The 26,668-nt window shown below is 37.6% G+C and overlaps 1 protein-coding gene across 4 annotated transcripts in view; it reads right to left on the bottom strand.

Annotated features, from left to right (window-relative positions):
- nrxn2a (neurexin 2a) overlaps nucleotides 1–26,668 on the bottom strand; it is a 462,873-nt gene that overhangs the window by 183,344 nt on the left and 252,861 nt on the right. For all 4 annotated transcript variants that reach the window (XM_053688023.1, XM_053688021.1, XM_047161856.2 and 1 more), the window contains 3 exons: nucleotides 23,795–23,985; nucleotides 14,870–15,043; nucleotides 12,275–12,397 (listed from right to left, as the gene is read on the bottom strand). In XM_053688023.1, coding sequence (XP_053543998.1) covers nucleotides 12,275–12,397; nucleotides 14,870–15,043; nucleotides 23,795–23,985 — 488 coding nt within the window. The remainder of the gene's footprint in view (nucleotides 1–12,274; nucleotides 12,398–14,869; nucleotides 15,044–23,794; nucleotides 23,986–26,668) is intronic.

Raw genomic sequence — 26,668 nt, forward strand, 5'->3', positions numbered from 1 at the left:
CACCAACAATGGATTCACGCTCCTATTATCCTCACATCTTGTTCATTCTGTGTTTCTCAAAGGTTTATCATAGTTACCTGAGTGCTATGTAATAGCTGTTTGAAAGCGTGCATTTATGCTGTGGGTTGCTCAACATTATGCAATTCCACATAGTTCAAAGCATGCTAGCTCACAGAGGGTGATCCAGGCTTGGGTCTGGACGATACTAAAGCTGGAGTAGGAACTTGGTGGAAAAATGTCCCAGACACTGCTGTAGACATCGGCTTCCTCCAGCCAGTGAACTCTGGCCATTGAGCTACAAAGAAGGCTCTGTTTGCAGACACGAGCTGTTTGCTCTCAGTTCCAGAATCAGTCAATCAGAATTTTATTTATTTATTTAACACTAACCTAAAAAAAGTACCAAACCTTTATATGCAATTTGTAGCCTGTGATTTGATTAATTAATAAAACAACCTAACAAACACTGATGTATACTGATGCTTTTTTTTAATTTTTTATTACTGGTCGACTAATCAAAATTTATACTCATGCAATCTCTGATGCACCGAATACTGCCATGTGTTTCTCCAAAAAGAAATCCTAGAGTACCTTGTGGAAACCCACAAGGACACAAAGATCATGCATAACTCTACACAAACAATAACCCGAGCTCAGATTTGCAGCATGGATACAGTAACTGTAACCTAATCATCAATTGTCATTAAGCATTTTTGGCATCAAGTCACTAGTCAATTACTCCTCCTCCTGAACCACCTCATCCCACATCCCCCATCACTTTCTCTGCTTGAATGAACCTCAGAAATGATTATAACTAAGAAAAGCAGCAGAGTGCTTGCACCATTCATCATCAAGAAAACTATACAGGAATTGGAAATCAAAGAATACAATCAATCTCTCTCAACAGAAAAAAATTATAATAACTGAATATGCATCATTTAAAAAATTAAAACAAATTGATTATTGTTGTGCACCACTCATCATCTTGCTAACATCAGTGACCCCTCAACTTGACTAATATAACAAGAAGAACCAACAACAGCAAGTCTGGACTACTATAGCCATGTATCTACACTATACACATGCACGCACACACACACAAATAATTTTTACTACAATTACTGTTACTATAGTTACAAGTATCACTTTAGCTATTACTTTGCAATCAGTATTACTATTACTTTGCCATTATCATCGTAACATATTTGCATTTCTTGTCTAAATTCTACAATGTCTTACGTTTCCAGTGCCTGCTTGTTTTCTCAGTGTTAGCTTACATGTTCGTATCAGTTTGTATCATCCCTTTTTATGGTTTGTAATGAAATTAACAAAAAGGGGGTGGTGACAGGTCCAAAAAACATACTCATACTTGTACTACTATTAATGACAATAATAACAATCTTTCCATGTTCCTCTACATTTTTACATAAATGAAAGGCTCTTAAATTTAATATGTAAATGGTAAATAGCACACGTATATAGCGCTTTACATTGTGTCTCATTGACCCATTCACACGCACACTCACACACCAATGGTAGTAGCGCTGCCACGCAAGGCGATAACTTGCCTTGTGTGTGTGTGCGCAAAGTGGCAGCAGTGACCTACACAGACTTGTCCTGATAATAAAAGCGCACTGTAACACACATAACCTCTCTTTACATGCATGGTGAGCAGAAAAGCACCTCAAAACACACAAGTCAATCCTTACATACAGTCAAGTCCATAAGTATATGGACAGTGACACAATTCTCATATTTTTGCCTCTGTACACCACCACAATGAATTTGAAATGAAGCAATCAAGATGTAATTGAAATGTAGACTTTCAGATTTAATTCAAGGTGTTTTCCAAAAATATTGCATTAACTGTTTAGGAATTACAGCCATTTTTTTCACAGGCTCAAAAGTAATTGGACAAACTAATATAGTTATAAATATAAGGATAACTTTTAAAACTTGGATGCAAATCCTTTATGGTCAATGGCTGCCTGAAGTCATGAGCCCATCAACATCACCACATTTGATTATTTCATATCAGAGGCAAAATTATGAAAATTATGTCACGTCCCTGTCCAAATACTGTCCACATGTGTGCTGTGTGTGCTGTGTGCACAGGAAAGATAACATAAACAGAGGTTCTATGTTAAAGGTTGTAGAACACTATGTAGAACACTGCAGCCGAGGGTTTCTCTAAGACATGGTTCCAGGTAAGACCTTTTTTTAAAAGAATTTCACAAATGTATTCCAGTAAACCGTACAACACTACTATGAATGCGTTGTGCATGTCGAACAAATTTAGGAGTAAAATCGAGAACACCGAAACGCAGACTCGACAAAATTAAGAATCCACCAAAAGTAAAGCTAATTCTGGAGCCGGGAGCATCAACAAAGTTGTTGTGTCAGCTGTAATCAAGCAATGCTGCCCTCCAAGTCAGACATGATGATTATCACTGCTATGGAAGCTCAATCCATTTAAAGCACAGAGTTGGAAAGCGATGTGTGAAATCTAAAGACGGCTGAGCAGCTGCTCTGGGAGAAAGGTGACTGCAGTCCGGTGCTGCCAGGCAAAACATGAGACATGAAATCACTACATCTATTTAACATAGTGCCAAGGGCTGGGGGCTGGACAATACTTACTGTGGAAAGGAAACAGGAGACATAAACACACACACACACACACACACACACGGTCACAGCAAACAGCCCAGTGTGTCCTTCAGACAGGAGACTAACATGACCTTGGCTGATGAATGTGGAGTGGCTAATTTTAGGAGACGACATGTAAAGTTTAACATGTACACTGGCTCTAATTACACAAACAGAGACTGAATATTTTATATCAGGTCTAGGCATCCTGTGGGCAAAATGCAGTCCTTTAGCCCAATAACAACAGCAACAAGAAAAACAACAAGAGAATTTCTATTACAGCCATCTTCTACATTTTATTCATATTCACTGTATTAGTCTTTTTGCGCTATATTTGACTTTACCCAGTTAAATACTTTCACTTGGGTTTCCAGTTAGGTGCCATTGTGACTCAGCTGCTCAGAGATTTAATTGGTATGATACATGTCACTATATTCCTTACTGTTCCTTTTAGAAACCCCAAGAAACTGTAATATTTATGAACATGTTGAATAGGGAACCATACTGTATACTGTATATTGTGTTTGTAAAAAACAGGATCCTGGTCTGTTCTGTGTTTAAAAAAAAAAAAAAAAAAGAAAGAAAATTTCTGATGGAAAAAATCTCTCAGCTTTCTTCCTATCATTATTACTGTGAAATCCAAAAGAAAATAAATATAGATTTGAAAATACCAAAGAGCAGATGATGTATTTGCTACTTTCAAGAAAAAGCTGTATTTGTCTGCAGGAGTTAATGAGCTGTGCATTGTGTTTCTCTCGCTCTCTTTCCCACTCTGAGTTATATGCAAGGTGTTGCACAAACAGGGATAAATGGCTGTGGAGGCTCAATACATTACAATTGGCTGAAAAGTATCATCTCATTCAGTATTGGTCAATCAATAACAGTGTTTCACCAACAATCTGAAGATGCCAGCGGTGTCAGATTAATGTACGAGCCTGCATGTGTGGGTGTGTGCATGTGTATTAATATTTGTGGATAAAAAAAATTCGTGTGTTTCCCCAAGAATAAACTGTCTAATTTATTTGCTGATTATATATATATATATATATATATATATATATATATATATATTTTTTTTTTTTTTACAGAAAAATAATGTGTATATCACTTGAAAGCAGATAATATGCAAGACTCAGAATGTGGAGTAGGTCACATATGACTTATTATACTACAGCGCTGCTGAAGTGTCGATTCTGATTGGCCAGAATAATATACAGTATTTTCCATAACAACACGACTTGGTCTACTGTGTTAGTTACAGGTTTATATTATTTCTGTAACAGCTCATTCACAGGGACTTGTATGGCTGATGTGCAACATAATCAAAGACCAATAATAAACAATTTGTTATTTAACAAAACAAAATGTAAGGGGTCTCCAGTGTCGGTCAGTACATTTTGAATCAGTAAGTTTTCCAACACTGGAAAGTCTGCCAAAAAGACTAAGTGGCACCAATTTTATTAATTAAAGAACAACACATTTTAAGAATCAATTTATACTATAGTTACAGTGGATGTTCCGTAAAACAAGTTCTAGGAAATTTTTTTTCGTAATTTACCAGACGCATCACCAGATTATTACTGCTCATCTACTCATGTTATGGGTGAAGAATCTAACCTTTCTTGAGCTTAAAAAACAATCCAGGCACCTATTACGTTAGCACTTGTGAAGAGAGGATGTCATCATGATATTCCTGATGAATTCTTGTTAATGAGTTTCATGTTCACTAGAAAGTCGTATTTAATAAAGTCTTATTTACAGTTGCAATAAAAATTATTCAACCCCCCATTTTGAATCAGGTTTACTGTCAAAAGTTACAGACTTTCAGCTGTTTGCAATGAACAAATCAAAGAAAACAATTGAAATAGTTCAACACAATGAATGCTTCAAGTGGTTTCCCCAAATTCAACTGAAAATGCAACTTATAATGATTTCTCCCATGTCAAAATTATTCAACCCCCTGATCAGAATCCCTCCAACAGCACAAATATGCAAAACAGGTGTTGTCTCAAGCACACCTGATGCAACTAATCAAGGGCTTCATTAGTCGCACCAGGTGTGCTTGAGCTGGAACACATGAAATACCTGAACTAGATAGGGGCAGAAAATGCATAAAATACCTGGACTGGGCAGAAAAAGGAAGATATCAACGGCTGCAACCAGATTTCTGAGAAGGCAGGTTGTGAAAAACCCTTGAGTTACTGCAAAAGACCTGCAGCAAGACTTGGTGGCAACCGGCACTGAGGTTTCAGTGAGCACAGTAAGGCACGTACTAAACGCAGAAAGTTTCCATGCCAGAACTCCAAGAGGTACACCACTACTGACCCTAAAACACAAGAAATGTCAGCTCAAAATCATATAAATAAGCCACAGATGTTTTGGGATTCTGTTCTGTGGAGCAATGAAACAAAACTGGAACTTTTTGGCATGATGGATCAGCGATAGGTCTGGAGGAAGAAGAATGAAGAAAGAACACTCTGTCCACAGTCAAGCATGGTGGTGGCTCAGTGATGTTCTGGGGCTGCTTTGCATCCTCTGGCACTGGAAACCTGCAGTGTGTGGAAGGCAAGATGGATTCATTGAAGTATCAGGAAATTTTAGGAGAAAACGTCATGCCGTCTGTGAGCTGAAGCTTGGACATCATTGGACCTTCAAGAGGACAATGATCCCACACATATCTCAAATTCGAAGAAGTCCTGGAAGATTCTACAGGGCCATCACAGTCACCTGACTTGAACCCCATAGAAAATCTCTGGTGGGATTTGAAGAAGGTGGTTGCAGCACACAAACCCAAGAATATTACTGAACTGGAGGCCATTGCTCATGAGGAATGGGTTAAGATTCCTCAGGAACACTGCCAGAAGCTGGTATATGGCTATGCATCTAGTTTGCAGCAGGTCATGACAGCAAAAGGGTGGTCTATTAAGTACTAAAGATGCTGAATAATGGGGTTGAATAATTTTGAGAATGGAGAAATCATTACAAGTTGCATTTTCAGTTGAATTTGGGGAAACCACTTGAAGCATTCATTGTGTTGACCTATTTAAATTGATTTTGTTTGATTTGTTCATGGCAAAACAGCAGAAAGTCTGATTTACAATGGGGGTTGAATAATTTTTATTGCAACTGTATATGTTCTGTAACTCCAACACTCATTCCGAATTTTAATGTGTTGATTGTCACAGCTTCAGAGAATGCCATGTGTGAGTGATACCCCTAAAGGATCTTAGCTCTGCCTGTAATTAATTCCTAAAATCAGTGTTGTAGTCAACTGAAAAGCAAGGAGAATTTACTAATATTACTACTACTACTACTACTACTACTACTACTACTACTAATAATAATAATAACAACAACATCAGACAATTCCACGTTTTTTCCTCATCCAACACAACTGTATTGTTCATATATTAAAGCATCATTAAAACAAGATATGGGCATTTAAAGGCTGTTTTATGACCAGATCCAACTATCCTGTGGAACTGTAATAAGTTCACTTTCAGAAAGCTCATTTATTTTAAACCCTAACCACAGGAATGAACACTGAAAACCTCAATATGCTTTCAATCCCTACAGTAACACAGAAATGATTGCACAGCTGGCTCACCCACCAAATGAATCTTTGGTCATGACTATTAGACAAATCAGTGTAATTTTCTCTTTTTCAGAACTATAATTGAGCGCTCATGTAAATAATATTGTGCTATTTCTTACTAATGTTTCTTACATATTACTGCACAGTTCATTAAGACAGAAAAAGGAGCATGATTCAAACATTAATCATGCTGAGACAGAAGCACACACCATCACTGAAGCCTAAAAATGTTTTTCTTCTTCTGGTTTAACTCCATTATTATTCAGTTATTCACATCAAAGCAGATTATTCAGTAACTACTATGAATTATTCAGGAACTACATTAAACCTCATAGGAAAGTAGTTAGGATAAATCTCCCACAGCCAAACAACAGCAAGGTGATAGCTATTAGTGGAATGGTTTTCTAACAATTAAAATAATAATAATAATAATAATAATAATAATAATAATAATAATAATAATAATTTTAAAAATCAGCAATCAGAAAGTGCTGTTTTGACCATTTTCAGCTGAAACTTTTAGTGACATCCCCAATAAATATAGTTAACTGATGATAAAGATATACTTATTTAATATTAGCTAACTTGAACATACAGTAATAGATTTTATTTCATATTAATGAATTCGAAACATTCTCCATTATGCAAGGGCTGAGAGCCCTGAGAACACGTGAGATAGGGAAAGGGGTGAGGCTTATAAGAGATGTCAGTTAATACTGGAGAGTCATTTGGCTCATCTCCTGTTTTAGTGGAGAGAAAAAGTCTGTTCTTTTTTTTTTTTTTTAACTGATTCATCCTCATGAATATTTTAAAGGAGTCATATCATGATTTTTTTATGTTTTCCTTTTGTTTAGGTATGTAATGTATCTGTTTGTGCATGTATAAGAGCTGCAAAGTCTTAAAGCTCATAGTCTCCCAGAGATTTATTTTATCTAACAAAGAACACTGCTCCAGAACGGCCCAAAACGCCTCGTTCAAAGTCCAGATATTACTTCTGTAAAACGTTTATGTCACAGAGGGCAATAAAATGGGTTGGTGAGACAATCGTCTCAATAAACTACCAGTGACTTTAAACTCATCCGAAAGCTATGGCGCTATGATGACTGATTCCAGGGCTATTTTAGGTTTGATGTCTTTAACGTTATATTAAACAGCTCTTGATACTGAGACATTCAGTGCATCCGGAAAGTATTCACAGTGCTTCACTTTTTCCACATTTTGTTATTTTACAGCCTTATTCCAAAATGGATTAATTATTTTCCTCAAAATTCTACAAACAATACCCCATAATGACAACGTGAAAGAAGTTTGTTTAAAATCTTTGCAAATTTATTAAAAAATAAAAAAACAAAAAAGCACATGTACATAAATATTCACAGCCTTTGCCATGACACTCAAAATTGAGTTCAGGTACATCCTGTTACCACTGATCATCCTTGAGATGTTTCTACAACTTGATTGGAGTCCACCTGTGGTAAATTCAGTTGATTGGATATGATTTGGAAAGGCACACACCTGTCTATATAAGGTCCCACAGTTAACAATGCATGTCAGAGCACAAACCAAGCCATGAAGTCCAAGGAATTGTCTGTAGACCTCAGAGACAGGATTGTATCGAGGCACAGATCTGGGGAAGGGTACAGAAACATTTCTGCAGCATTGAAGGCAATGAGCACAGTGGCCTCCATCATCCGTAAATGGAAGAAGTTTGGAACCAGCAGGACTCTTCCTAGAGCTGGCCACCTGGCCAAACTGAGCAATCAGGGAGAAGAGCCTTAGTCAGGGAGGTGACCAAAAACCCGATGGTCACTCTGACAGAGCTCCAGCATGTCTCTGTGGAGAGAGGAGAACCTACCAGAAGAACAACCATCTCTGCAGCACTCCACCAATCAGGCCTGTATGGTAAAGCAGCCAAACGGAAGCCACTCCTCAGTAAAAGGCACATGACAGCCCGCCTGGAGGACTCTCAGACCATGAGAAACAAAATTCTCTGGTCTGGTGAAACAAAGATTGAACTCTTTGGCCTGAATGGCAAGCGAGGAAACCAGGCACCACTCATCACCTGGCCAATGCCATCCCTACAGTGAAGTATAGTGGTGGCAGCATCATGCTGTGGGGATGTTTTTCAGCGGCAGGAACTGGGAGACTAGTCAGGATCAATGGAAATATGAATGCAGCAATGTACAGAGGCATCCTTGATGAAAACCTGCTCCAGAGCGCTCTGGACCTCAGACTGGTGTGAAGGTTCATCTTCCAACAGGACAACGAGCCTAAGCACACACCCAAGATAACAAAGGAGTAGCTACAGGACAACTCTGTGAATGTCCTTGAGTGGCCCAGCAGGAGCCCAGACTTGAACCCGATTGACCATTTCTGGAGAGATCTGAAAATGGCTGTGCACCCACGGTCCCCATCCAACCTGATGGAGCTTGAGAGGTCCTGCAAAGAAGATGGGAGAAACTGCCCAAAAATAAGTGTGCCAAGCTTGTAGCATCATTCTCAAAAAGACTTGAGGCTGTAATTGGTGCCAAACGTGCTTCAACAAAGTGTTGAGCAAAGGCTGTGAATACTTACGTATGTGTTTTTTTTTTTTTTTTTAAATAAATTTGCAAAGATTTCAAACAAACTTCTTTCATGTTGTCATTAGTATAGTTAGTAGAATTTTGAGGAAAATAATGAATTTAATCCATTTTGGAATAAGGCTGTAACATAAAATGTGGAAAAAGTGAAGTGCTGTGAATACTTTCCGGATGCACTGTACAAATAATTAGCAGCTCCTGCATTGTAAATTAACGAGTTACATCGTTGCTATGTTGCATACAGTAGATAAAACAATTCTACACACCCCTGTTAATATGGAAGGTTTTGGGGTTGTAAAATAAAACAAAATGAAGAGAACGCATGTCAGATCTTTTCCCACCTTTAATGTGATATACTGACCAACAAAATCCAAGTGAAAAACAAATAAATATGATTAAAAAAAGAAAAAAAACGTACAATAACCTAGTTGCCTAGCTACAGCTCTATACATTTGTGATGTACAGCTCTATACATCTCCTGTGCACAGTCCACGTCATGTCATTCCACAGGTGTTCGATAAGATTTAGATCTGGACTCTGACTGAACCATTTTAAAACGTTCATCATCTTCTGAAGCCATTTTTTTTATGTTGACAATTTGGATTTGCGCTGTGGGTGTGGGTCGGTGTCAAGCTCAAAGTGTTTTAAAATGTTTTTTTCATCTTCAGCTAATGGAGGCCTGCAGGTTTGTTTTACCAAAATATATTTGTATTTGGAGCTGTCCATTATTCCCGCTCTATTTTGACTAGAGCACCAGTCCCAGCTGAAGATAAGCAGCCCCATAGTATGATGCTGCCACCACCATACTTCAAACATATTCTAAAAGATACACATCTTTTAGAATTATGCCCAACGTGTTCTACCTTGTTCTCATCAGACCATACCACATTTTGCCACATGGTTTAGACAGGCTTAGATGTTTTTATTTCCATGAGAATGGGCTTCCATCTTGCCACCCTACTCCACAACCCAGACATCTGAAGAACAGACGAGATAGCCGTCACATGCAGGGAGTGAAGAGTACTTGCCCTATATTCCTGCAGCTCCTTTAATGTTGCTGTAGGCCTCTTGGCAGCTTCCATGATAAGTTTTCTTCTTGTGCTTTCAACAATTTTAGAGCGACATTCTGTACATGGTAATATCACTGTGGTTCCCCATTTTCTCCACTTATGGATGATGAGCTTCACTGTGTTCCATAGTACATCTAATGTTTTGGAAATTATTTTATACCTCTCTCCTTATCAACTTTTCAACAATGAGATTCTATACATGCTTTGTAAGCTCTTTGTAGATCATGGCTTCAGAAGTTGGATGAAACCAAGAAGAAAATCCTACAAAAACAGCTGATCATATCTTTGATCTTGGGGTTAATCAGAATCACCCTATTCAGTGAGGACAGGTGTACAATAATTAGTTTGTAACGAGTTTGAATGTAATTGGTTAATTCTGAGCACTGTCACATGCCCTAATAGGGTGTGCACACAATTTATGTGCACACTGCAGCCAGGTTATTATAGGTTTTTTCTTTATCTTTTTTTTTACCTTCTAGTCCCCCCATCCCCTATTATTTGGTTGATGTACAAATATCTGACATATTGTATCTTGCAAAAACTTGCAATTTGTGGTGTGTCGACTTTTTATATCCACTCTATGAGGGATCATCTTAATGGCTGCACTTTGAAAAGGTTAGTATATTTTGAGCTAAATGAATTTAAATGAACTTTGGATGCAGTGCCAAGGCGTCAAATCCGAATGCAAAATGTTTTCTCAGAAGTGATGAATTAAAAAATAGGTTTTTTTTCTGGACTTACAATGGATATAAAAATAAACAAAGGAATGGCTTATCCACAAGAAGATAAATGTTTTTGATTGACCAAGCCAGAGCCTTGACCTGAATCCAACTAAAAATTTGTGGAGTGACCTGAAGCGTGTGCACAGGAGATGCCCTTACAATCTGATGAATCTTGAATTTTTTTTGTAAGAAAGATAATAATATATAAAATATTACCAAGTCAAGATGTACCATCCTGATAGACTCTTACCCAATAAACAATGGTGTAATAAAATCAAAAGGTGCTTAAACATAGTATTAGTGTAGTGCACACTTATACAACTAGGTTACTGTGGCGTTTTAAATTTAAAAAAAAAAAAAAAAATGTTTCTGATTGTTTTTCACTTAATTTTTCACACATAGTTTCACATTGATGGTGGAAAAAGTTCTGACATGATTTATCTTAGTTTAATTTTTTTATATCACAAAAAGCTGACATTTTAAGAGGAGTGTGTAGACTTTTTATATCCATTGTACAATAATATTGTGCCTCTAACACTGCAGAACAGGGACAAAAACCTCCAAACACCAATTTTGATTTCACTCTAAAATGTTCCATGCTTTTCAAACATGCTGTAGCCTTGACTTACTACTGTGAGAGGCTTTGAGTGCTTTAACTGGAATGTAATAACAAAATAATTATTTTCCTAGCACAGCTATTTCACCAAATCCTCTTCATTTCACCTATGTTTAAACATTTGCACATGTATACGCATTCTCTGTATAATCCATAGCTTAGTAAACAAACACTGAGGTACTGCTGCTTGATCTTCCAGTTATCATTTTATTACACAAGACATTTTCGCATCTCAGCTGCTTGATATGCATGGCATGTGAGGCGCACAGCCACGCAAATCAGTTATTATCTTTAAACACCTAAAGGGCAAAGGCTTTGTGTCGACACTAATTGAAAGAGAAATTACATTCAATATCAGGATGATATTTCAGAGTTTGGTCACAATCGAGCTAAGTAGCCGTAATGTAGGCTGCTTGAGTAGAAGTATATGCTGAATAACAAATAGTACTACAGGTTTGTGGTGTATGAACCATCCATTATAGTGACATTACTCTTAGTTTTGTTAGGAGGGAGCAACCAATAATGTCCTTAACCAGACAACAAAAACAGCATTAACAGCTCAATTAATTTCCTCCTGCTGCTTCCTTGCTTGTTAATCCAAAGGGAGTAAACACAAACACACATGCTTGTCTTATTATTCTTGTGAGGACCTTCCACTAATGTTATTATTAATGCAGTTATTAATACACTACATTAATTAATACATTATTAATACACTCACCTGTAGCTCACTTTAGGAAAGTAAATTCAATCTTTCCTGAGCAGCATGTCTCAGGAGAATTGTTGTCAAAATGTGATAAGATGATCAAACCACTACATACGCAGTGTCACTGCACATTTATTAGAACAGCAGAATCAGTGTAATAGTGTTTTATAGTAAAAAACAAAACAAAACTGCATATAAGTAACTAGTAGCTCAATGGATAATTAGTAAATAACATGCAATCCACATGCTGTAGCAGCTCTTGGCATTATCAGAATCAACAGAATGTACTACTTACTATATTTGGCTTTTCAACCAATCAAAGGAGAGTGTAAAAGCTACTCACGGTCACTGCAGCGAGGGCCGCCGTAAGTTGTCATGGTGCAGTCGCAGGTGAAGCCTTCCCACTGCTGGAGACACACACCCTGGTGTGAGCACGAGTCCTCTGAGCATGTAGTGCCTGGGCCAGCTGCAGGAACCATAGATATGAGAATACATTACATTCAACATTCAATGGAACAAACAGATTTTGTGTCCTGGGTATTAATAACCAATAAATAAGAATCTGAAATTAGAGCAGGGTTTTCCTAAAGGAAAAACGGTTAACAGATTAATGTATGCATTATTAGGTAATAATATTATTATACTGATAAAAGTTTTTTTAATTAATGCATTACTTTGTTTAATCACGTTCTACTGGGTACCAGCTGCTGTGATGAGAAACAGGATTAGCCAATCAGGATGAAGTGTTTTATCCTGTTTCTGTTTGAAAGCTAATAGCCAGTAGCTACACTATAAGCACAGAGACAAGGAGGTGAGAAGGAGTAGAAGGGTGCGTCTCAACCAGCTGCCTAGTTCAGTAGGTAGTGAATCAGTATATTGTGTACACGAGTTTGTGCACGGGTAAGTGAATTTCCCGTGACATGATTACGTACTCGCGTTGTAAAACGGCACCAAAAATTTTAAAAGTAAAAAGTTTTATGTATCATATAAATTTGTTAACTTAATCATACTTATTTCTGTCTGAATATGTCAAGTAGGATCATAGGCAAGTTAGTGGATTAAAAAAAATAATCAATTATTACAATCATTAACAGTTAATGATTATAGACTCAAAAAAAAATATATAGAACGTCAAATAAATTTTAAAAAAATCGCTAATATGTTAGTAATCATTTGAAAGCTACAACAACAATAAAAAGCTAATTACATTTGTAAACGAAGTTGGCTGAGAGATCATCCCCCATCTTTTTCGAGCTGAGAGGCTTCAGAAAACATGACATCATTTCCAGTAAGGGAACGTAATGAGAATCAATGCCTCCTGTTTTTTGTGGTGCATTGTGGGATTTATTAGGGAGCGAACATTCCAGTGCACTGAAAGGTTTTTTAATGGCCGCCTCCCTGATCAGTGCCCTGACTACTACAGAGAGCTGGTTGAGACACACCCGTAGTTTATACTAGTAGCAGCCACTGAAGTAGTTTGCTGGAGTTTAAAGAAAATGAGAAGTAGATCAAGATTTATAATATAAGGTGTAATTTTACTCGGTTATTAACATTAAACATTAATAGTTATTTTATTTATTTTCTGTGGAACTGTCAAAGGTATTTTACATTAAAGTACCCGTTAAATGCCTTGAAAACCCAGCGTTATTCAATGTATTGACGTAATTTCCACTGAAACAGGAAGTCAGGGTGGGATATATAGAGTGGCTCCTCCCACTTTTTAAATAGCCCAAAGTGTTTGGCTTACCTCACAGCCCTGGCTAAGCTGTTCTTGACAGTTAGTACCATGGATGCGAGCCTGAGTAATAACAATGCGTTGGAGGATTTTTTTTTGTCAGCTCCTTCACCTGTTCCAGTGGCAAACATCCCAAAATTGGTGAAGGAATCATTGGATTTCTTCATCTCCTTTTTCAAAGTGAATTAATTCAAGCCATTTCCTTTTTAACCAATTTACAGTCAACTGAATAAACCCATGCTAGCTGGTATGATTTTTCTTGCTCAACAAAGGCAACTTCCGCAAGGTAATTTTTTTATAATGTTGGGGGTAGGACACCAGATTCTAGAGAGCATTTGATTGGACAGAAAATCTGATGACAAGCGCAGAATGATGTCATCAAAATTGTTGACCTGTTTTGGTGGTAGAGAGATAGACTGTACATTTTGAATGCATATATCTTCTAAATGCGAATGTTTTCATTGTTTTGGAGCTCACTAGCTTACAGATAAACTTACAGCTAACATGTTCATACTAAAAGCCACAAAACTTCAATTTTGTTTTCATGGGGACTTTAATATGGAAAGATTGATGCAAGATTGTGCCTTAAGTGAATGAATAATAAAAGCTCCTACTGCTGTCTGACATCCACTTGAAATGCACAAGTGTATCACACCGATCAGAAAAACAGTTATGATAGTACTTTTAAAATATCTCCTCATCCCACAGAAAGTAATTTCTGGTTATGCAATTGCCAGCACAACACACAACATGCTTCTGAATTGTTTTTAGATACTAGTGTGATGTACATCACACAACACACAGGCATTCATTTTAACCCATGTTTCAGATCGCGGTCAAGCCAGCCATGGTAGAAACCAGACTGCACATATATAGGGTGGTTTATGGAAACTACCCTTTGGATTACGAGAAAAAGCTACTGCTATGAGCACTATGAGATGTGTTTGCACACAAATTGTAAAGCAGTAGTGCCTCATGTTTGACACATACACAATTTGTGTTACTCGTTCCAAAACTCTGTGTCAAAAGAGAACACAGGACTGCTGTTAGCTTTTGGTTAGGGGACTGTTTCTGTGAGAACTCCAATTCCCAGAATATAAACCTGGTCAGATGATCTGTGACATAATCCCCTTTCATTAGTTGTACCTGCTTAAAGATAATGTGGAAAATTCCAATGAAATAAACAAAGAAACAGAAACTCACCTTCACATCCTTTCTCCACTTGGCCCACCTTATGTAGGGCATCAGTGATGAGGTCCGGCAGCCTGCCGTTGAGGTCCACAGAGGCCAGGCAGCCCTGATAACCGTCTCGAGATGCTATCAGTTTAGGCAGACTGTTGTACATGCTCTTCCCCACACCGCCAATGTACAGCTCCCCTAAAAAAATCCAACAAGGCTTTTTTTCAAATATGAGATTAATGTGTTATACATTTAAAAAATAAAGAAAAGAAACAAAATCATTCATCATATAAACGATTATAAATACTGCAGGCTAAGCATTTCATCTTCTCAGTGGTGCATCATATGATAAGACTTTTGTTTTTATTAATAATCACTTTATGCCAATTTTGTACTGATAATAGATCACACCTTTTACTTTGAGTGTTCAGAAAAATAAAAGAAGATTTGCTTTCGGAAATGAGTGTCAAATTATACAGGATATGAACCTGTGGTTTGCGCACACACACATTCACATACCGTGTGGTTATATTGTACACATGGCTGGCATAGAATGAGAATCAGATGAAACATCCTGTGGAAATGGCTAAAGATGGAGAAGGATCCTCTAATCACCTGGCTGAGGAAATCATGCTTAGAGGGCATTATTTGTGAGTGAAATTTTTATCCAATTTCCCTGAGCTTTGGCAGAAAGACAGGCAATTATGCTCTATAACTGACAAGGAGAAATACATACGGCAATTTCCAACCCACTGTGCCGAAGTCTGCTTTCTCTGGTTATATGCTGAAGCATGCTTTTTTTTTTTTGCCTCAAATTGACTATGGCCAATTAGACCATCATTTAAAGTGTCTTTAAAATGAGTTTAGTTTGATCCAACAGCAGGAATGCGGTGTTTTCATAATTTTCCACTTTTCTGTCTTTACTGGCCTTTTAATAAACACAACTTCCCACACTTTATAATGATAAAAACAAGACCTCCATATGTTCTATACGATTCTCATATGAAAACATTCCCAATTACCAACTCTTGTATAAAAAAAAAAAAAAGAAAAGAAAAAAAAAAGAAATATAATGCACTGTACTGTATGTATACAATCCAAAATAAGCAGGCATTTATAACCTGAGATTTGAGGTCAGATCCCAAAAACTGCTAATTTGTGTGCATTCTGATAAATTGCCTGCAAGATGTAAATGAGGTTTTTTGCATTTGCTGACATATGAATTTCAGCTCTGAAAGGGACTGTTGAAAGAGTGAAACTAAAACTTGTCACATGTATTCATAATTAAATGTTAATGGTAACAGTTTAAAGTAGTGAGTCATGCCAAAAAAATTTCAAAACACAAAATAACAGAGCATTAATGAGACCCTGTTAGTAAATCAGTTTGCACATTTCCCCCCCAGCTATTAACAAGTTGGGACATATTTTTTATACATGTAAGTCTTACAATTGCGAGAATCATTTCTTATAAATTTCTTTGGATCCAGTGGCTAACTCTCCACTATCATGAAACCTACCAACTGGAGAGCACCACATATTTTGAACTGCTGCTCACAGAGCAGCGTAACACACTCAGAGGAAAGCACTATCTACCCTCTTCATTAAACATGAGCCCACAGAAGCCTGTGATTCACTGTGTTTGACAGGGGAGAGGTTATGCCATCTCTCTTACCCCGAGAACATGGCCAGTATAGGCTCTCTTCACTCCCGGCCACAAATGGCGGTGGCATTGTTGGGATTTGAACTCATAACCCTACGACGACAGGGTGAATTCTTTTCTGCTGCATCACTCAGGAGTTGTTTTTTTTAAATGTGTCCAAAAGCTTGTATTCTCAGAAAACCTTTTTCTATTTTTATAGAAGGGAACAGAAGTAAAAGAAGACAGTACATCCTATATCACATCCTGCACACAAGCTCTCTTAGGAAAAAAGTATCTTTAGTTGTACATGCATGGCAAAACATTTCTATTTGAACATATGGCATAAATGAATTTGCTCATTTTCACAGCCAATGCTCTGTGCAGATCTAAAGCAGACCTACAGTAATGTCCTGTCAGCTACCTCAGTAGAATGATTCACAGTCCGAGCAGGTCATGGCGTGGGCACACTATTAGCTCTACGTGTCTCACTGTTATAGAAGGGCTATTGGGGAGACTTCAATCACACACATCCAATTATACACCCAATACTCATCCGATGGATGAATGGAGCGGAGAAGCACGGAGGCCCTTTTGTTGCAGGTTGGGAGGAAAATCAATTGCTTTCAGATGAAGGACTTGCACTGGAATTGTAAAAATGACATCCCTATCCATGTGTCTGGAGCCATGTGATGGCGTGTGACAGAGTTTTATCCGTACTGGTTAAGACTAAGTAAGGAAGACAGGGAAATTTGCTGTGGTCAGTGATCACTAGACCTGAGTACACGAACACAACCCTGGTAAAACTGTTACCATTTCAAACTGCTATTACCTCAAGCACCTTATGTATGTCCTCCAATTACACAACCAACTCAACACAAATAAAATTTTATGTGAATAACGCAAACATCTACATATGCCTATGTACATTATATATATATATATATATATATATATATATATATATATATATATATATATATATATATATCTATATCTATATATATATATATTAGTACATACATAGTATATATACACACGCTACCCGTAAAAAGTTTGGAGACACTTAACTGAAATGTTTCTCATGATCTTAAAAATCTTTTGAGATTAAATGTTTGAAATCGGTGTTATATATAATATATATAATTGTGCCAACATATTCATTTCTTTCATTAGAAAACTAACATTTTATTTACAAATTTTTTTTAATTTTTTTTTTTAAACAGATGACTTGGAGCGAAATATTCCGAAAAGCAGCAAATAAGTGTCCAGCATAGGTGAGAACTCCTTTAATACTGTTTAAAAAGCATCTCAGGGGAATTACTCAAGAAACTGGTTGAGAAGATGCAAAGAATACATTTCTGAAAATTCTAGGCGAAAAGGGTGTCTACTTTGAAGATGCTAAAATACTAAATTATTTTATGTTTTATCATAACATAATTTCCATAGTTCCATTTGTGTTATGATGTCCACGTTCTACATATGTTATGTCCAGAGTTTTGATAACTTTATTATTATTCTAAAATGTGGAAACTGGGTAAGTAAATAAAGCATGAGTGTGTCTAAACTTTTCACGGAGATATATTATATATATATATACACACACACACACACACACACACACACACACACACACACACACACATATATATATATATATATATATATATATATATATATATATATATATATATATATATATATATATATATATATACACATACATACACACACATATACATACATACATATACACACACACATACACAACTCTTTCCAAAAAAGTTGGGACGGTATGGAAAATGCTAATAAAATGAAAGGAGGAGTGATTTGTAAATGTACTTTGACTTGTATTTAAATAAAAAACGTATAAAGACAAGGTATTTGATGTTTTACCAAATCAACTGCATAGTTTTTTTTTTTTTAAGATAAATGTTGTTTTTTAAATTGATGCATGCAAGAGGTTCCCAAAAAGTTGGGACAGGGGCAATTTAGGACTAATGGCGATGTGAGAAATAAGAAGGTGATGTGAAACAGGTGAAGCAATTGTCTAATCATAGTATCCAAGAAGCCTCCAAATTAAGGATGCAAGGATGTGTTGAGGCTTGCCAATCTTCCAACAGATGTGTCAGCGGATAAGCCAACACTTTGAGAAAAACATTCCCCAAAGACAAATCAGTAGGATTTTGGGCATTTCACCTTCTACAGTGCACAATATAAAGAAAAGATTCAAGGAATCCGGTGAAAACTCGGTGTGTAAAGGCCAAAAACCACTTCTATCCCTTGTATCCCTATCTCTCAGACGTCACTGTCTTAAAAACCGTTATGAATCTGTAATGGATCTCCTGACATGGGCTCGGGAATACTTTGGTAAACCTTTGTCAGTCAACAGCATTCGCCGCTGCATCCACAGATGCAAGTTAAGGCTTTACTATGCAAAGCAAAAGCCATACATCAACACACTCCAGAAGTCCCAACTTCTCTGGGCTCGGCCTCATCTGAGATGTACAGTAGCACAGTGGAATCATGTTTTGTGGTCCAACAAGTCAACATTTCAAATAGTTTTTGGAGAAAACAGATGTGTTCTCCAGGACAAAGAGGAAAATGATCATCCAAGTTATTATCAGCATTAGGTCCAAAAGCCAGCATCTGTCATGGAATGGGGGTGTGTCACTGCCCATGGCATTTGTAACTTGCAAATCTGTGCGGGTACCATTAATGCAGAAAGATATGTACACATTTTGGAGCAACATATGCTGTCATCCAGAGCAGGACAACACCAAACCACATTCTGCCTGGATTACAAGCGCATGGTTGCATAAGCAGAGAGTGTGGAAACTAGCATGGCCTGCCTGCAGTCCCGACCTGTGTCCGATTGAGAATGTGTGGTGCATTATGAATGCAAAATACGGCAGCAAAGGCCCCCGGATATATTATGCAGCAAGTGAACAGTCAGTTCTCGAAGATGATATATTAGAAGCAGGAACAATGGGCAACGGCAAGGATCTGAGGAACTTTAACAAGGGCCAAATTGTGGCTAGATGACTGGGTCAGAGCATCTTCAAAATGGCAGGTCTTGTTGGGTGTTCCCAGTATGCAGTGGTTAGTACCTACCAAAAGGGATCCAAGGAAGGTCAACCGGAGAACCAGTGACAGGGTCATGGGCGCCCAAGGCTAACTGATACGCATGGGGAGCAAAGGCTAGCCTGTATGGTCTGATCCCACATTAGAGCTACTGTAGCACAAATTGCTGAAAAAGTTAATGCTGACTATGATAGAAAGGTGTCAGAACACACAGTACATCACAGCTTGCTGCATATGGGGCTATTCATGGAGGCCCCACCTCGCAACTTACAGGACTTAAAGGATCTGCTGCTAATGTCTTGGTGCCAGATACCACACCACACCTTTAGAGTTCTTGTGGAGTCCATGCCTTTGGTGGCACAAGGGGGGCCTACACAATATAAGTCAGGTGGTTTTAATGTTATTAACATTTTATTTACACCTATAATCGTAGGGCTTGGGTTAGGGTAGCAGATTACAACATGCAGACGTGTGCAGACTAGATTTCACTTTTCCACTTAAGAACACCTTTATTATTTTTTAACAAGTTTTGTCAAATATTTTGCATATATTATTACAACCCTAGGATTAGGGTTGTAATAATATATGCAGCAGGTAACATACATATGCATATATGTACATATTCGTACATATTCTCCTCAGTTATGTGTGGGTTCACATCCTCTAAGTACACCAAAAACAGGAATCTAATGCTATGGAGGGCACAAGCTCACTGAAACTGCACAGCTGAGATCTGATTAATCTAAATCTCTGCTGTGACATGCAGATGATAGAGTCAGAATTTGCCACAAATCCATAGACCCAATCTGGCTTGGTTGGACAGTACTGGCTTTTGGTGGTGGTTTAATGTTGTTGGGAATGTTTTCTTGGCACATATTGGGCCCCTTAATACCAATCGATCATTGACTATGTTTACATGGACAGCAGTACAGTAACCTAATTATTGACCTTATTGAGTAAGACAATATTGTGATTAAGGTGTTTACATGAGTTGCTTTTTAGAATACTCTTTTCATGTACCCATTTTACATGTTATAGAATATAATTAGATTAACAGCACACATCATTACGTCACGGCACCACGCCGTCCGACGTCCCTCCAGAATTTCACGTATCAACATACAGTGCGTCTTCGTTATGGTACCGTATACAGTTTTGGGTGTTTTTGTTTGATTTTTTTACGAACGCTTTAAGTGCGGTTAATTATTTTGTCATGCTATACGTGCAGACAACTGCTTGAAGCCGTGGGTTGCGTCCCAAACCGCTTACTTACCATCTATATAGTAGCCGAGATACATCTATGTCTCCTACTACAGGCCTATAGTAGGCAAGTATGCGGTTTGGGACGCAGCCATGCTCTCTTGTTTGCCGTAAAATGGTTGGGCGCTGCCATGTGTGTACGTGTCCTGTCGCAAAATGTGGTGAAAACTCACACGACGTTAACAATGTGATTAAGGTGCGTACATGTCTGTAATATATGTCGATAATGCGACTAAAACGGGAGTACTCCACATGTCTTAATTCGATTTGTGTTTACTTCGAGTATGACTTTAATCGGATTAAGGTAATTAAAAACTGCTGTTTAGATGGTAGTTTCTTAATCAGAGTATTTTCTTAATCGGGTTAATAGTGGATTATTTTTGTCCATGTAAACACACTGACTGTTTGAGTTCCACAGCCAAACTGAGTATTGTTACGAATCCAATAGAACATCAGCTTTATTCAGAGAATTAGCACCAGTATTGGTATGGCAGAAGAGTGTGGTCCTGTAAGCGTTCTGGCACAGCCACTATCGCAAACACAATAATGATTTTCCAACCTAACATCAGGTTTGGATACAGCCCACATCCCCTTACATAACTCTGCAACTTCATGCTGGCATATGCTGACTCCACTCAAATTAATTGAGAGAAAATTTTCCCAGTAACTTTCATATCAATGAAACAAATTAATCTTAAACAGCTGTGAGTGTCACAAAAGCAGCTAATTCTTCAAGAAAATAGCTCAATTAGCAAATACCTCACCAAGAAGCTTGGCATAAGCATTCCAACTGTATTATCACGCCAACAAATGGCGCACGTCAACCATTACTTTCTACTGATGGATCCAAAATTCATGCATCACTGCCAGCCAATTTGTCCCATTTGAGGATGCTCATTTTTCAGATCACAGAAACGGCCCAGAGCTGGAGGATTTCCGCAACCCCCAACACCCTCCCCCTCACCGATTCTATGCCGCATAATTGCTTGAGCAATTACAACTGACACATACTGTGAGACTATTCTTCTGATGTTTAAAGGACTTGTTCTAAAGAAAGGAAATAAAAGGGCCCTTGGAGCCTGTTGTACTGACAGCAGGAAACGTTGCTTTGCAGCCTTATTTGATTTAGACTTTATTACATGTGAGGACTGAGAAGGAAATTGACTTGATTTTTTTTTCTTTGCTACACAAATGTTTTTTTTTTATCAAAGCGGGCTTCTAATCCCGAGGAATTATCGCCCTCTTTGACGTAACCATAAAGCTGGAGAAAACCTCAGAAATGAAGAAAAGCATGACCATGATTAATAAACACAAATGAATAAGTTTCTAGTCTTTCATTTATATTTGTAGTTAATTGTGCAGAAAATGCTTTGAAAACTCCAACAGAGCTTATTCATTGTGAATGATGAATACTTATGATCCGGTGCCTATCCTGGGAATACAGGGTGTGCAGTGGGAATACACGATGGGTGTGACAGTAACCTAAGTTTAGGATCAGACCAGTGGTGCCGCCCGCTGCACCATTGTGCTGCCCATGCACTCTTTATTTATTTATTTATTTTTTAAAGTGATGATTCAACATTTTGTCAAACTAAGAAAATAACCTCTGTGTCCAAAAACGCATAACCTCAATTACTGTGTTTTATCCTCTGTGTATAATGTGAAGACATCAGCACTGCTTATTTTAGCAAAGTGAAGTTGTTGTATAATCTTGAAGAGGTCATCACTTGTGATGTGAAGTGTTTTATAAGATACAACAATCAAAATGACACAGATGACTGACAGAGTCAATGGAAAAAGTAAATTAATATTTTTAACTCACAATCTACGCTCAATATATTTTTTCCTGCAAGGTATGTAATCCTATAGGATTTCATTTAAACATTAAAAAAGCTATCTGAATGCAAAATCCTGCTTGTAAGAAGATGCTGTAAGGAAGATGCTTTTGAGATGAACTGATGTTGCCATAGACATTCATTAAGCTCTCTGGCAGATATAAATGCAGAAAAAAATACAACAGATGGGTCTGTCTGTGATGTTTTTTAGCCATTAATATAGATCACTTGCATAGGCAGAGATATAAATGTTCATCTTTGTAATACATTAGAGTAACTGAATAGGCAGTGAGACAATTTGTTGAGACAAAGGTCAATATTTACACTGAATATGAGACTAGCTATTTATCATTTATCATGGAGTTCTTTTATACAGAGTATCCATCATCTCTGTGCAATGTATTCTCTTGTTTATTACCTTGTGCAATTATTTGAGATATGACAAAAACTGAAATCAGATGGAGTTTTTTTTTATAGTCTTTTAATAATCATTTAAATGGTGGAAAAGGAGGATAAATATGGATAAATACATACATATCAGACTAAATTAGCCACGCCTTATTTGTTTGAAAGTGGAAATGTTGAACTCTTGTTCCAGTTACAATATGCAAATTGAAGCTGAATTTAGTTTACTGCAGAATCATTACTCAATAGACTCGAGCAATAACCACACAAGATTGAATCAGGTTTTCTAGTTTGTAAATGTGAAATCATAAGCCCAAATTGACTCTTTTCCTGAAGGCACTGCTGTTGTTCTTCTAACTATGAACAGAAAAATGAGTTGTACTAGAGGTAGAGGTAAATGTACATTGTGGGAGATTTTATTATTTTATTTCTAAATGGGATGTACCTGGTGAGCTGACAGTTTTATAAATAGCTGCAAGGAACGACCGCTGATTACAGTTTTCATGGACTCAAAATTAGGTACAAGAAAAATGGCTAGCTGGAATTGTATGACATAATTTTAGTAGCATTTTCAGAAGGGTCCGATAAAGGTCAGAAGGATTTTCCCAAAGCCCAGAGAAGACCATGTGCCATTTTTTACTTATGTCCTATCATTAATCTAGTTTAGAAACAGTCAAGTTTAGAACCTGGGGAGCATTTGAGAGGATGGGTTTAAAGATGTAGCACTACCTTTGAGATCCAGGTTGCGGGCTCCGTTGGAGTGCTGGGTGACGGTGCGAGAGTCGATCTTAAGTGTGTGCACATTGCTGTCATCTCGAGACACCACCACATTGTGCCACTGGTTGTCATTGAGGGGCTTGTCGGAGTTGCCCTTCATGAGTGATGGCCCGTTGCCCAAGTCGAAGACATAATGAATGTACCTGCAAAACATCAATGAAAATCCAGGAATATACATAGTTCAATTGTTTATATTTTTTTTCAAATTCATAGCACTTTTAGTAATAGTTAATGTTACAAAACATACAATTCCCAATCCACGTGTATATTCTACCCATGGCTCACAGAGTGGATGATATCTTTTGTACACTTTTCAGGCTAAAAGCTTAATGAACTTTACTACATGTGTGTAATGAAAGGTAAATTGAATTGAGCAGGTCAAGAGTTTCAAATAATGGTTCCATCAAACATCGAAATGGCGGGGGGGGATATCAGTAACTGCAGCATGGTTGTCAGTGCCAGACGGGCTGGTTTGAGTATTTCAGAAACTGCTGATATTCTGGGATTTTCACACACAACAGTTTACACAGAGTGCTGCAAAAACAAAACAAACAAACAAACAAATAAACAAAAAAATAAAAACACCCAGTGCATGGAAGTTCTGCAGATGGAAATGCCTTGATGATGAAAGAGGTCAGAAAAGAATGGGCAGACTTGTGAAAGCTATACAGTAATTCAAATAACCACGCTTTACAACCTTGGTGAGCAGAAAAGCTCACCATGTTTTGCACCTTTCTGTGTAAACTCTATATACTGTTGTGAAAATTCCAGGAGATTAGTGGTTTTGGAAAAACTCAATCCTAAAAAATACTAGCTGGAGAATATGTGTCATCGTTATCTAGTAAGTGTAATATAATTTCTTGAAGATAGCTTGAAGATCACAATCTGATTAGCTTTATCAAGTACAATCTAATAAATCCTTCCAGAATGGAGCAAAATCTTAATTTATTGTGCATTCTAGTTTTTATGCCATTCTACAGTGGGGCAAATAAGTATTGAACGCATCAACATTTTTTTCAGTAAATATATTTCCAATGAGGCTATTCACATGAAATTTTCACCAGACATCAGTATTAACTCAAGAAATCCAGAAATATAAAGAATTCACAAGAATAAAGTCCATAAATAAAGTTATGTGTAATAAAGTGGAATGACAGGGGAAAAAAAGTATTGAACACACTAAGAAAAAGCAGTTCTCCGAGAAAAGCTAAGGCAAGAAACCAGCTGAAATCAGTAAGTAGTTAGAAAGTAATTATACCTCCTATCTGTGCAAATTAATATCAGCTGGGTTAGTAAATTGATGGTCTATATAAAGGCTTTTCATTACCAAGGTGTCACACAAGAAACATCTAATGATGTTAGATGTTAAACAGCTCCCCCAAAACCTTTGCAACCTTATTGTTGTGAAATATATTGATGGGATTGGATACAGACGTATTTCAAAACTTCTGAATCTACCAGTAAGCACTATTGGGGCCATTATCTGCAAGTGGAAGTAACATCACTCCATCATCAACCGGCCACACACAGTAGCTCCTCGCAAGATTTCTGACCAGGAGAAGAATAGTCAGAAGAGTAGCCCAAAGACCACCCAAGGACCACTCGGATAGAGCTACAGAAACACTTGGATGCAGCAGATACCATCTTCACAGAGATAACAATAGGAAATGCACTCCACTCATATGGCCTCTATGCACACTCACCCCACAAGACTCCATAACTAAAGAATAGGCATGTCGAAGCTCATTTAAAGTTTGCTACAACTCATTTGGGCAAGCCTATGAAATACTGGGAGAGTATAGTCTGGTCAGACTAAAGTAAAATTGAACTTTTTGGCTGTCATACTACACACCATGTTTGGTGAAGAAATAGCACTGCACATCACCCTAAAAACACTATACCAACAGTGAAGTTTGGAGGTGGAAGCATCGTGGTGTGGGGGTGTTTTTCATCGCATGGTAATGGCAGACTTCACATAATTGAAGGAACAATGAATGCAGCCCTTTACTGGGAGATTCTTGAGAAGAATCTTCTGCCATCTACCGGGATGAGGAAGATGAGCTGTGGGTGGACGTTCCAGCTGGACAACGATCTAAAGCATACAGCAAAGGAAACTCTCAACTGTTTTCAGATAAAAGAAATCAAAGCATTAGAATGGCCCAATCAATAACCTGACTTGAATCCAATTGAACAAGATTTAAAGACAACATTTTTAGAAGAATGGACCCAAAGCACACCTAAATACTGTGGCCGATTAATTTCCTCATACAGGAAACTTCTTCAAGCTGTCATTACAAACAAATGCTTCTCCACTAAGTATTAAATAAATTTCAGTTAGCGTGTTCAATACTTTTTTCCTGTCATTCCTCTTTATTACACATAACTTCATTTTGGACTTTAATGTTTGGATTTCTTTATATGTGTGGATTTCTTCAGTTAATACCAAAGTCTGGTGAAAATTTCATGTGAACAGTCTCATTGGAAATATATTTACTTTAGTGGTTAGCATGTTCGCCTCACATCCCCAGGGTCAGGGGTTCGATTCCCACCGTGGCCCTGTGTGTGCGGCGTTTGCATGTTCTCCCCGTGCGGCAGGGGTTTCCTCTGGGTACTCTGGTTTCCTCCTAGTCCCAGTCCAAAGACATGCATGGTAGGCAGATTGGCGTTTCCAAAGTGTCCATAGTGTATGAAAGGGTGTGTGAATGTGTATGTGATTGTGCCCTGCGATGGATTGGCACCCTGTCCAGGGTGTACCCTGCCTTGTGCTCCATGCTCCCTGAAATTGGCTCCAGGTTCCCCGTGACCCTGAAAAGGATAAGCGGTATA

This window comes from Ictalurus punctatus, chromosome 18 (genome assembly GCF_001660625.3).
Source record: "Ictalurus punctatus breed USDA103 chromosome 18, Coco_2.0, whole genome shotgun sequence".
Taxonomy (NCBI): Eukaryota; Metazoa; Chordata; class Actinopteri; order Siluriformes; family Ictaluridae; genus Ictalurus; species Ictalurus punctatus.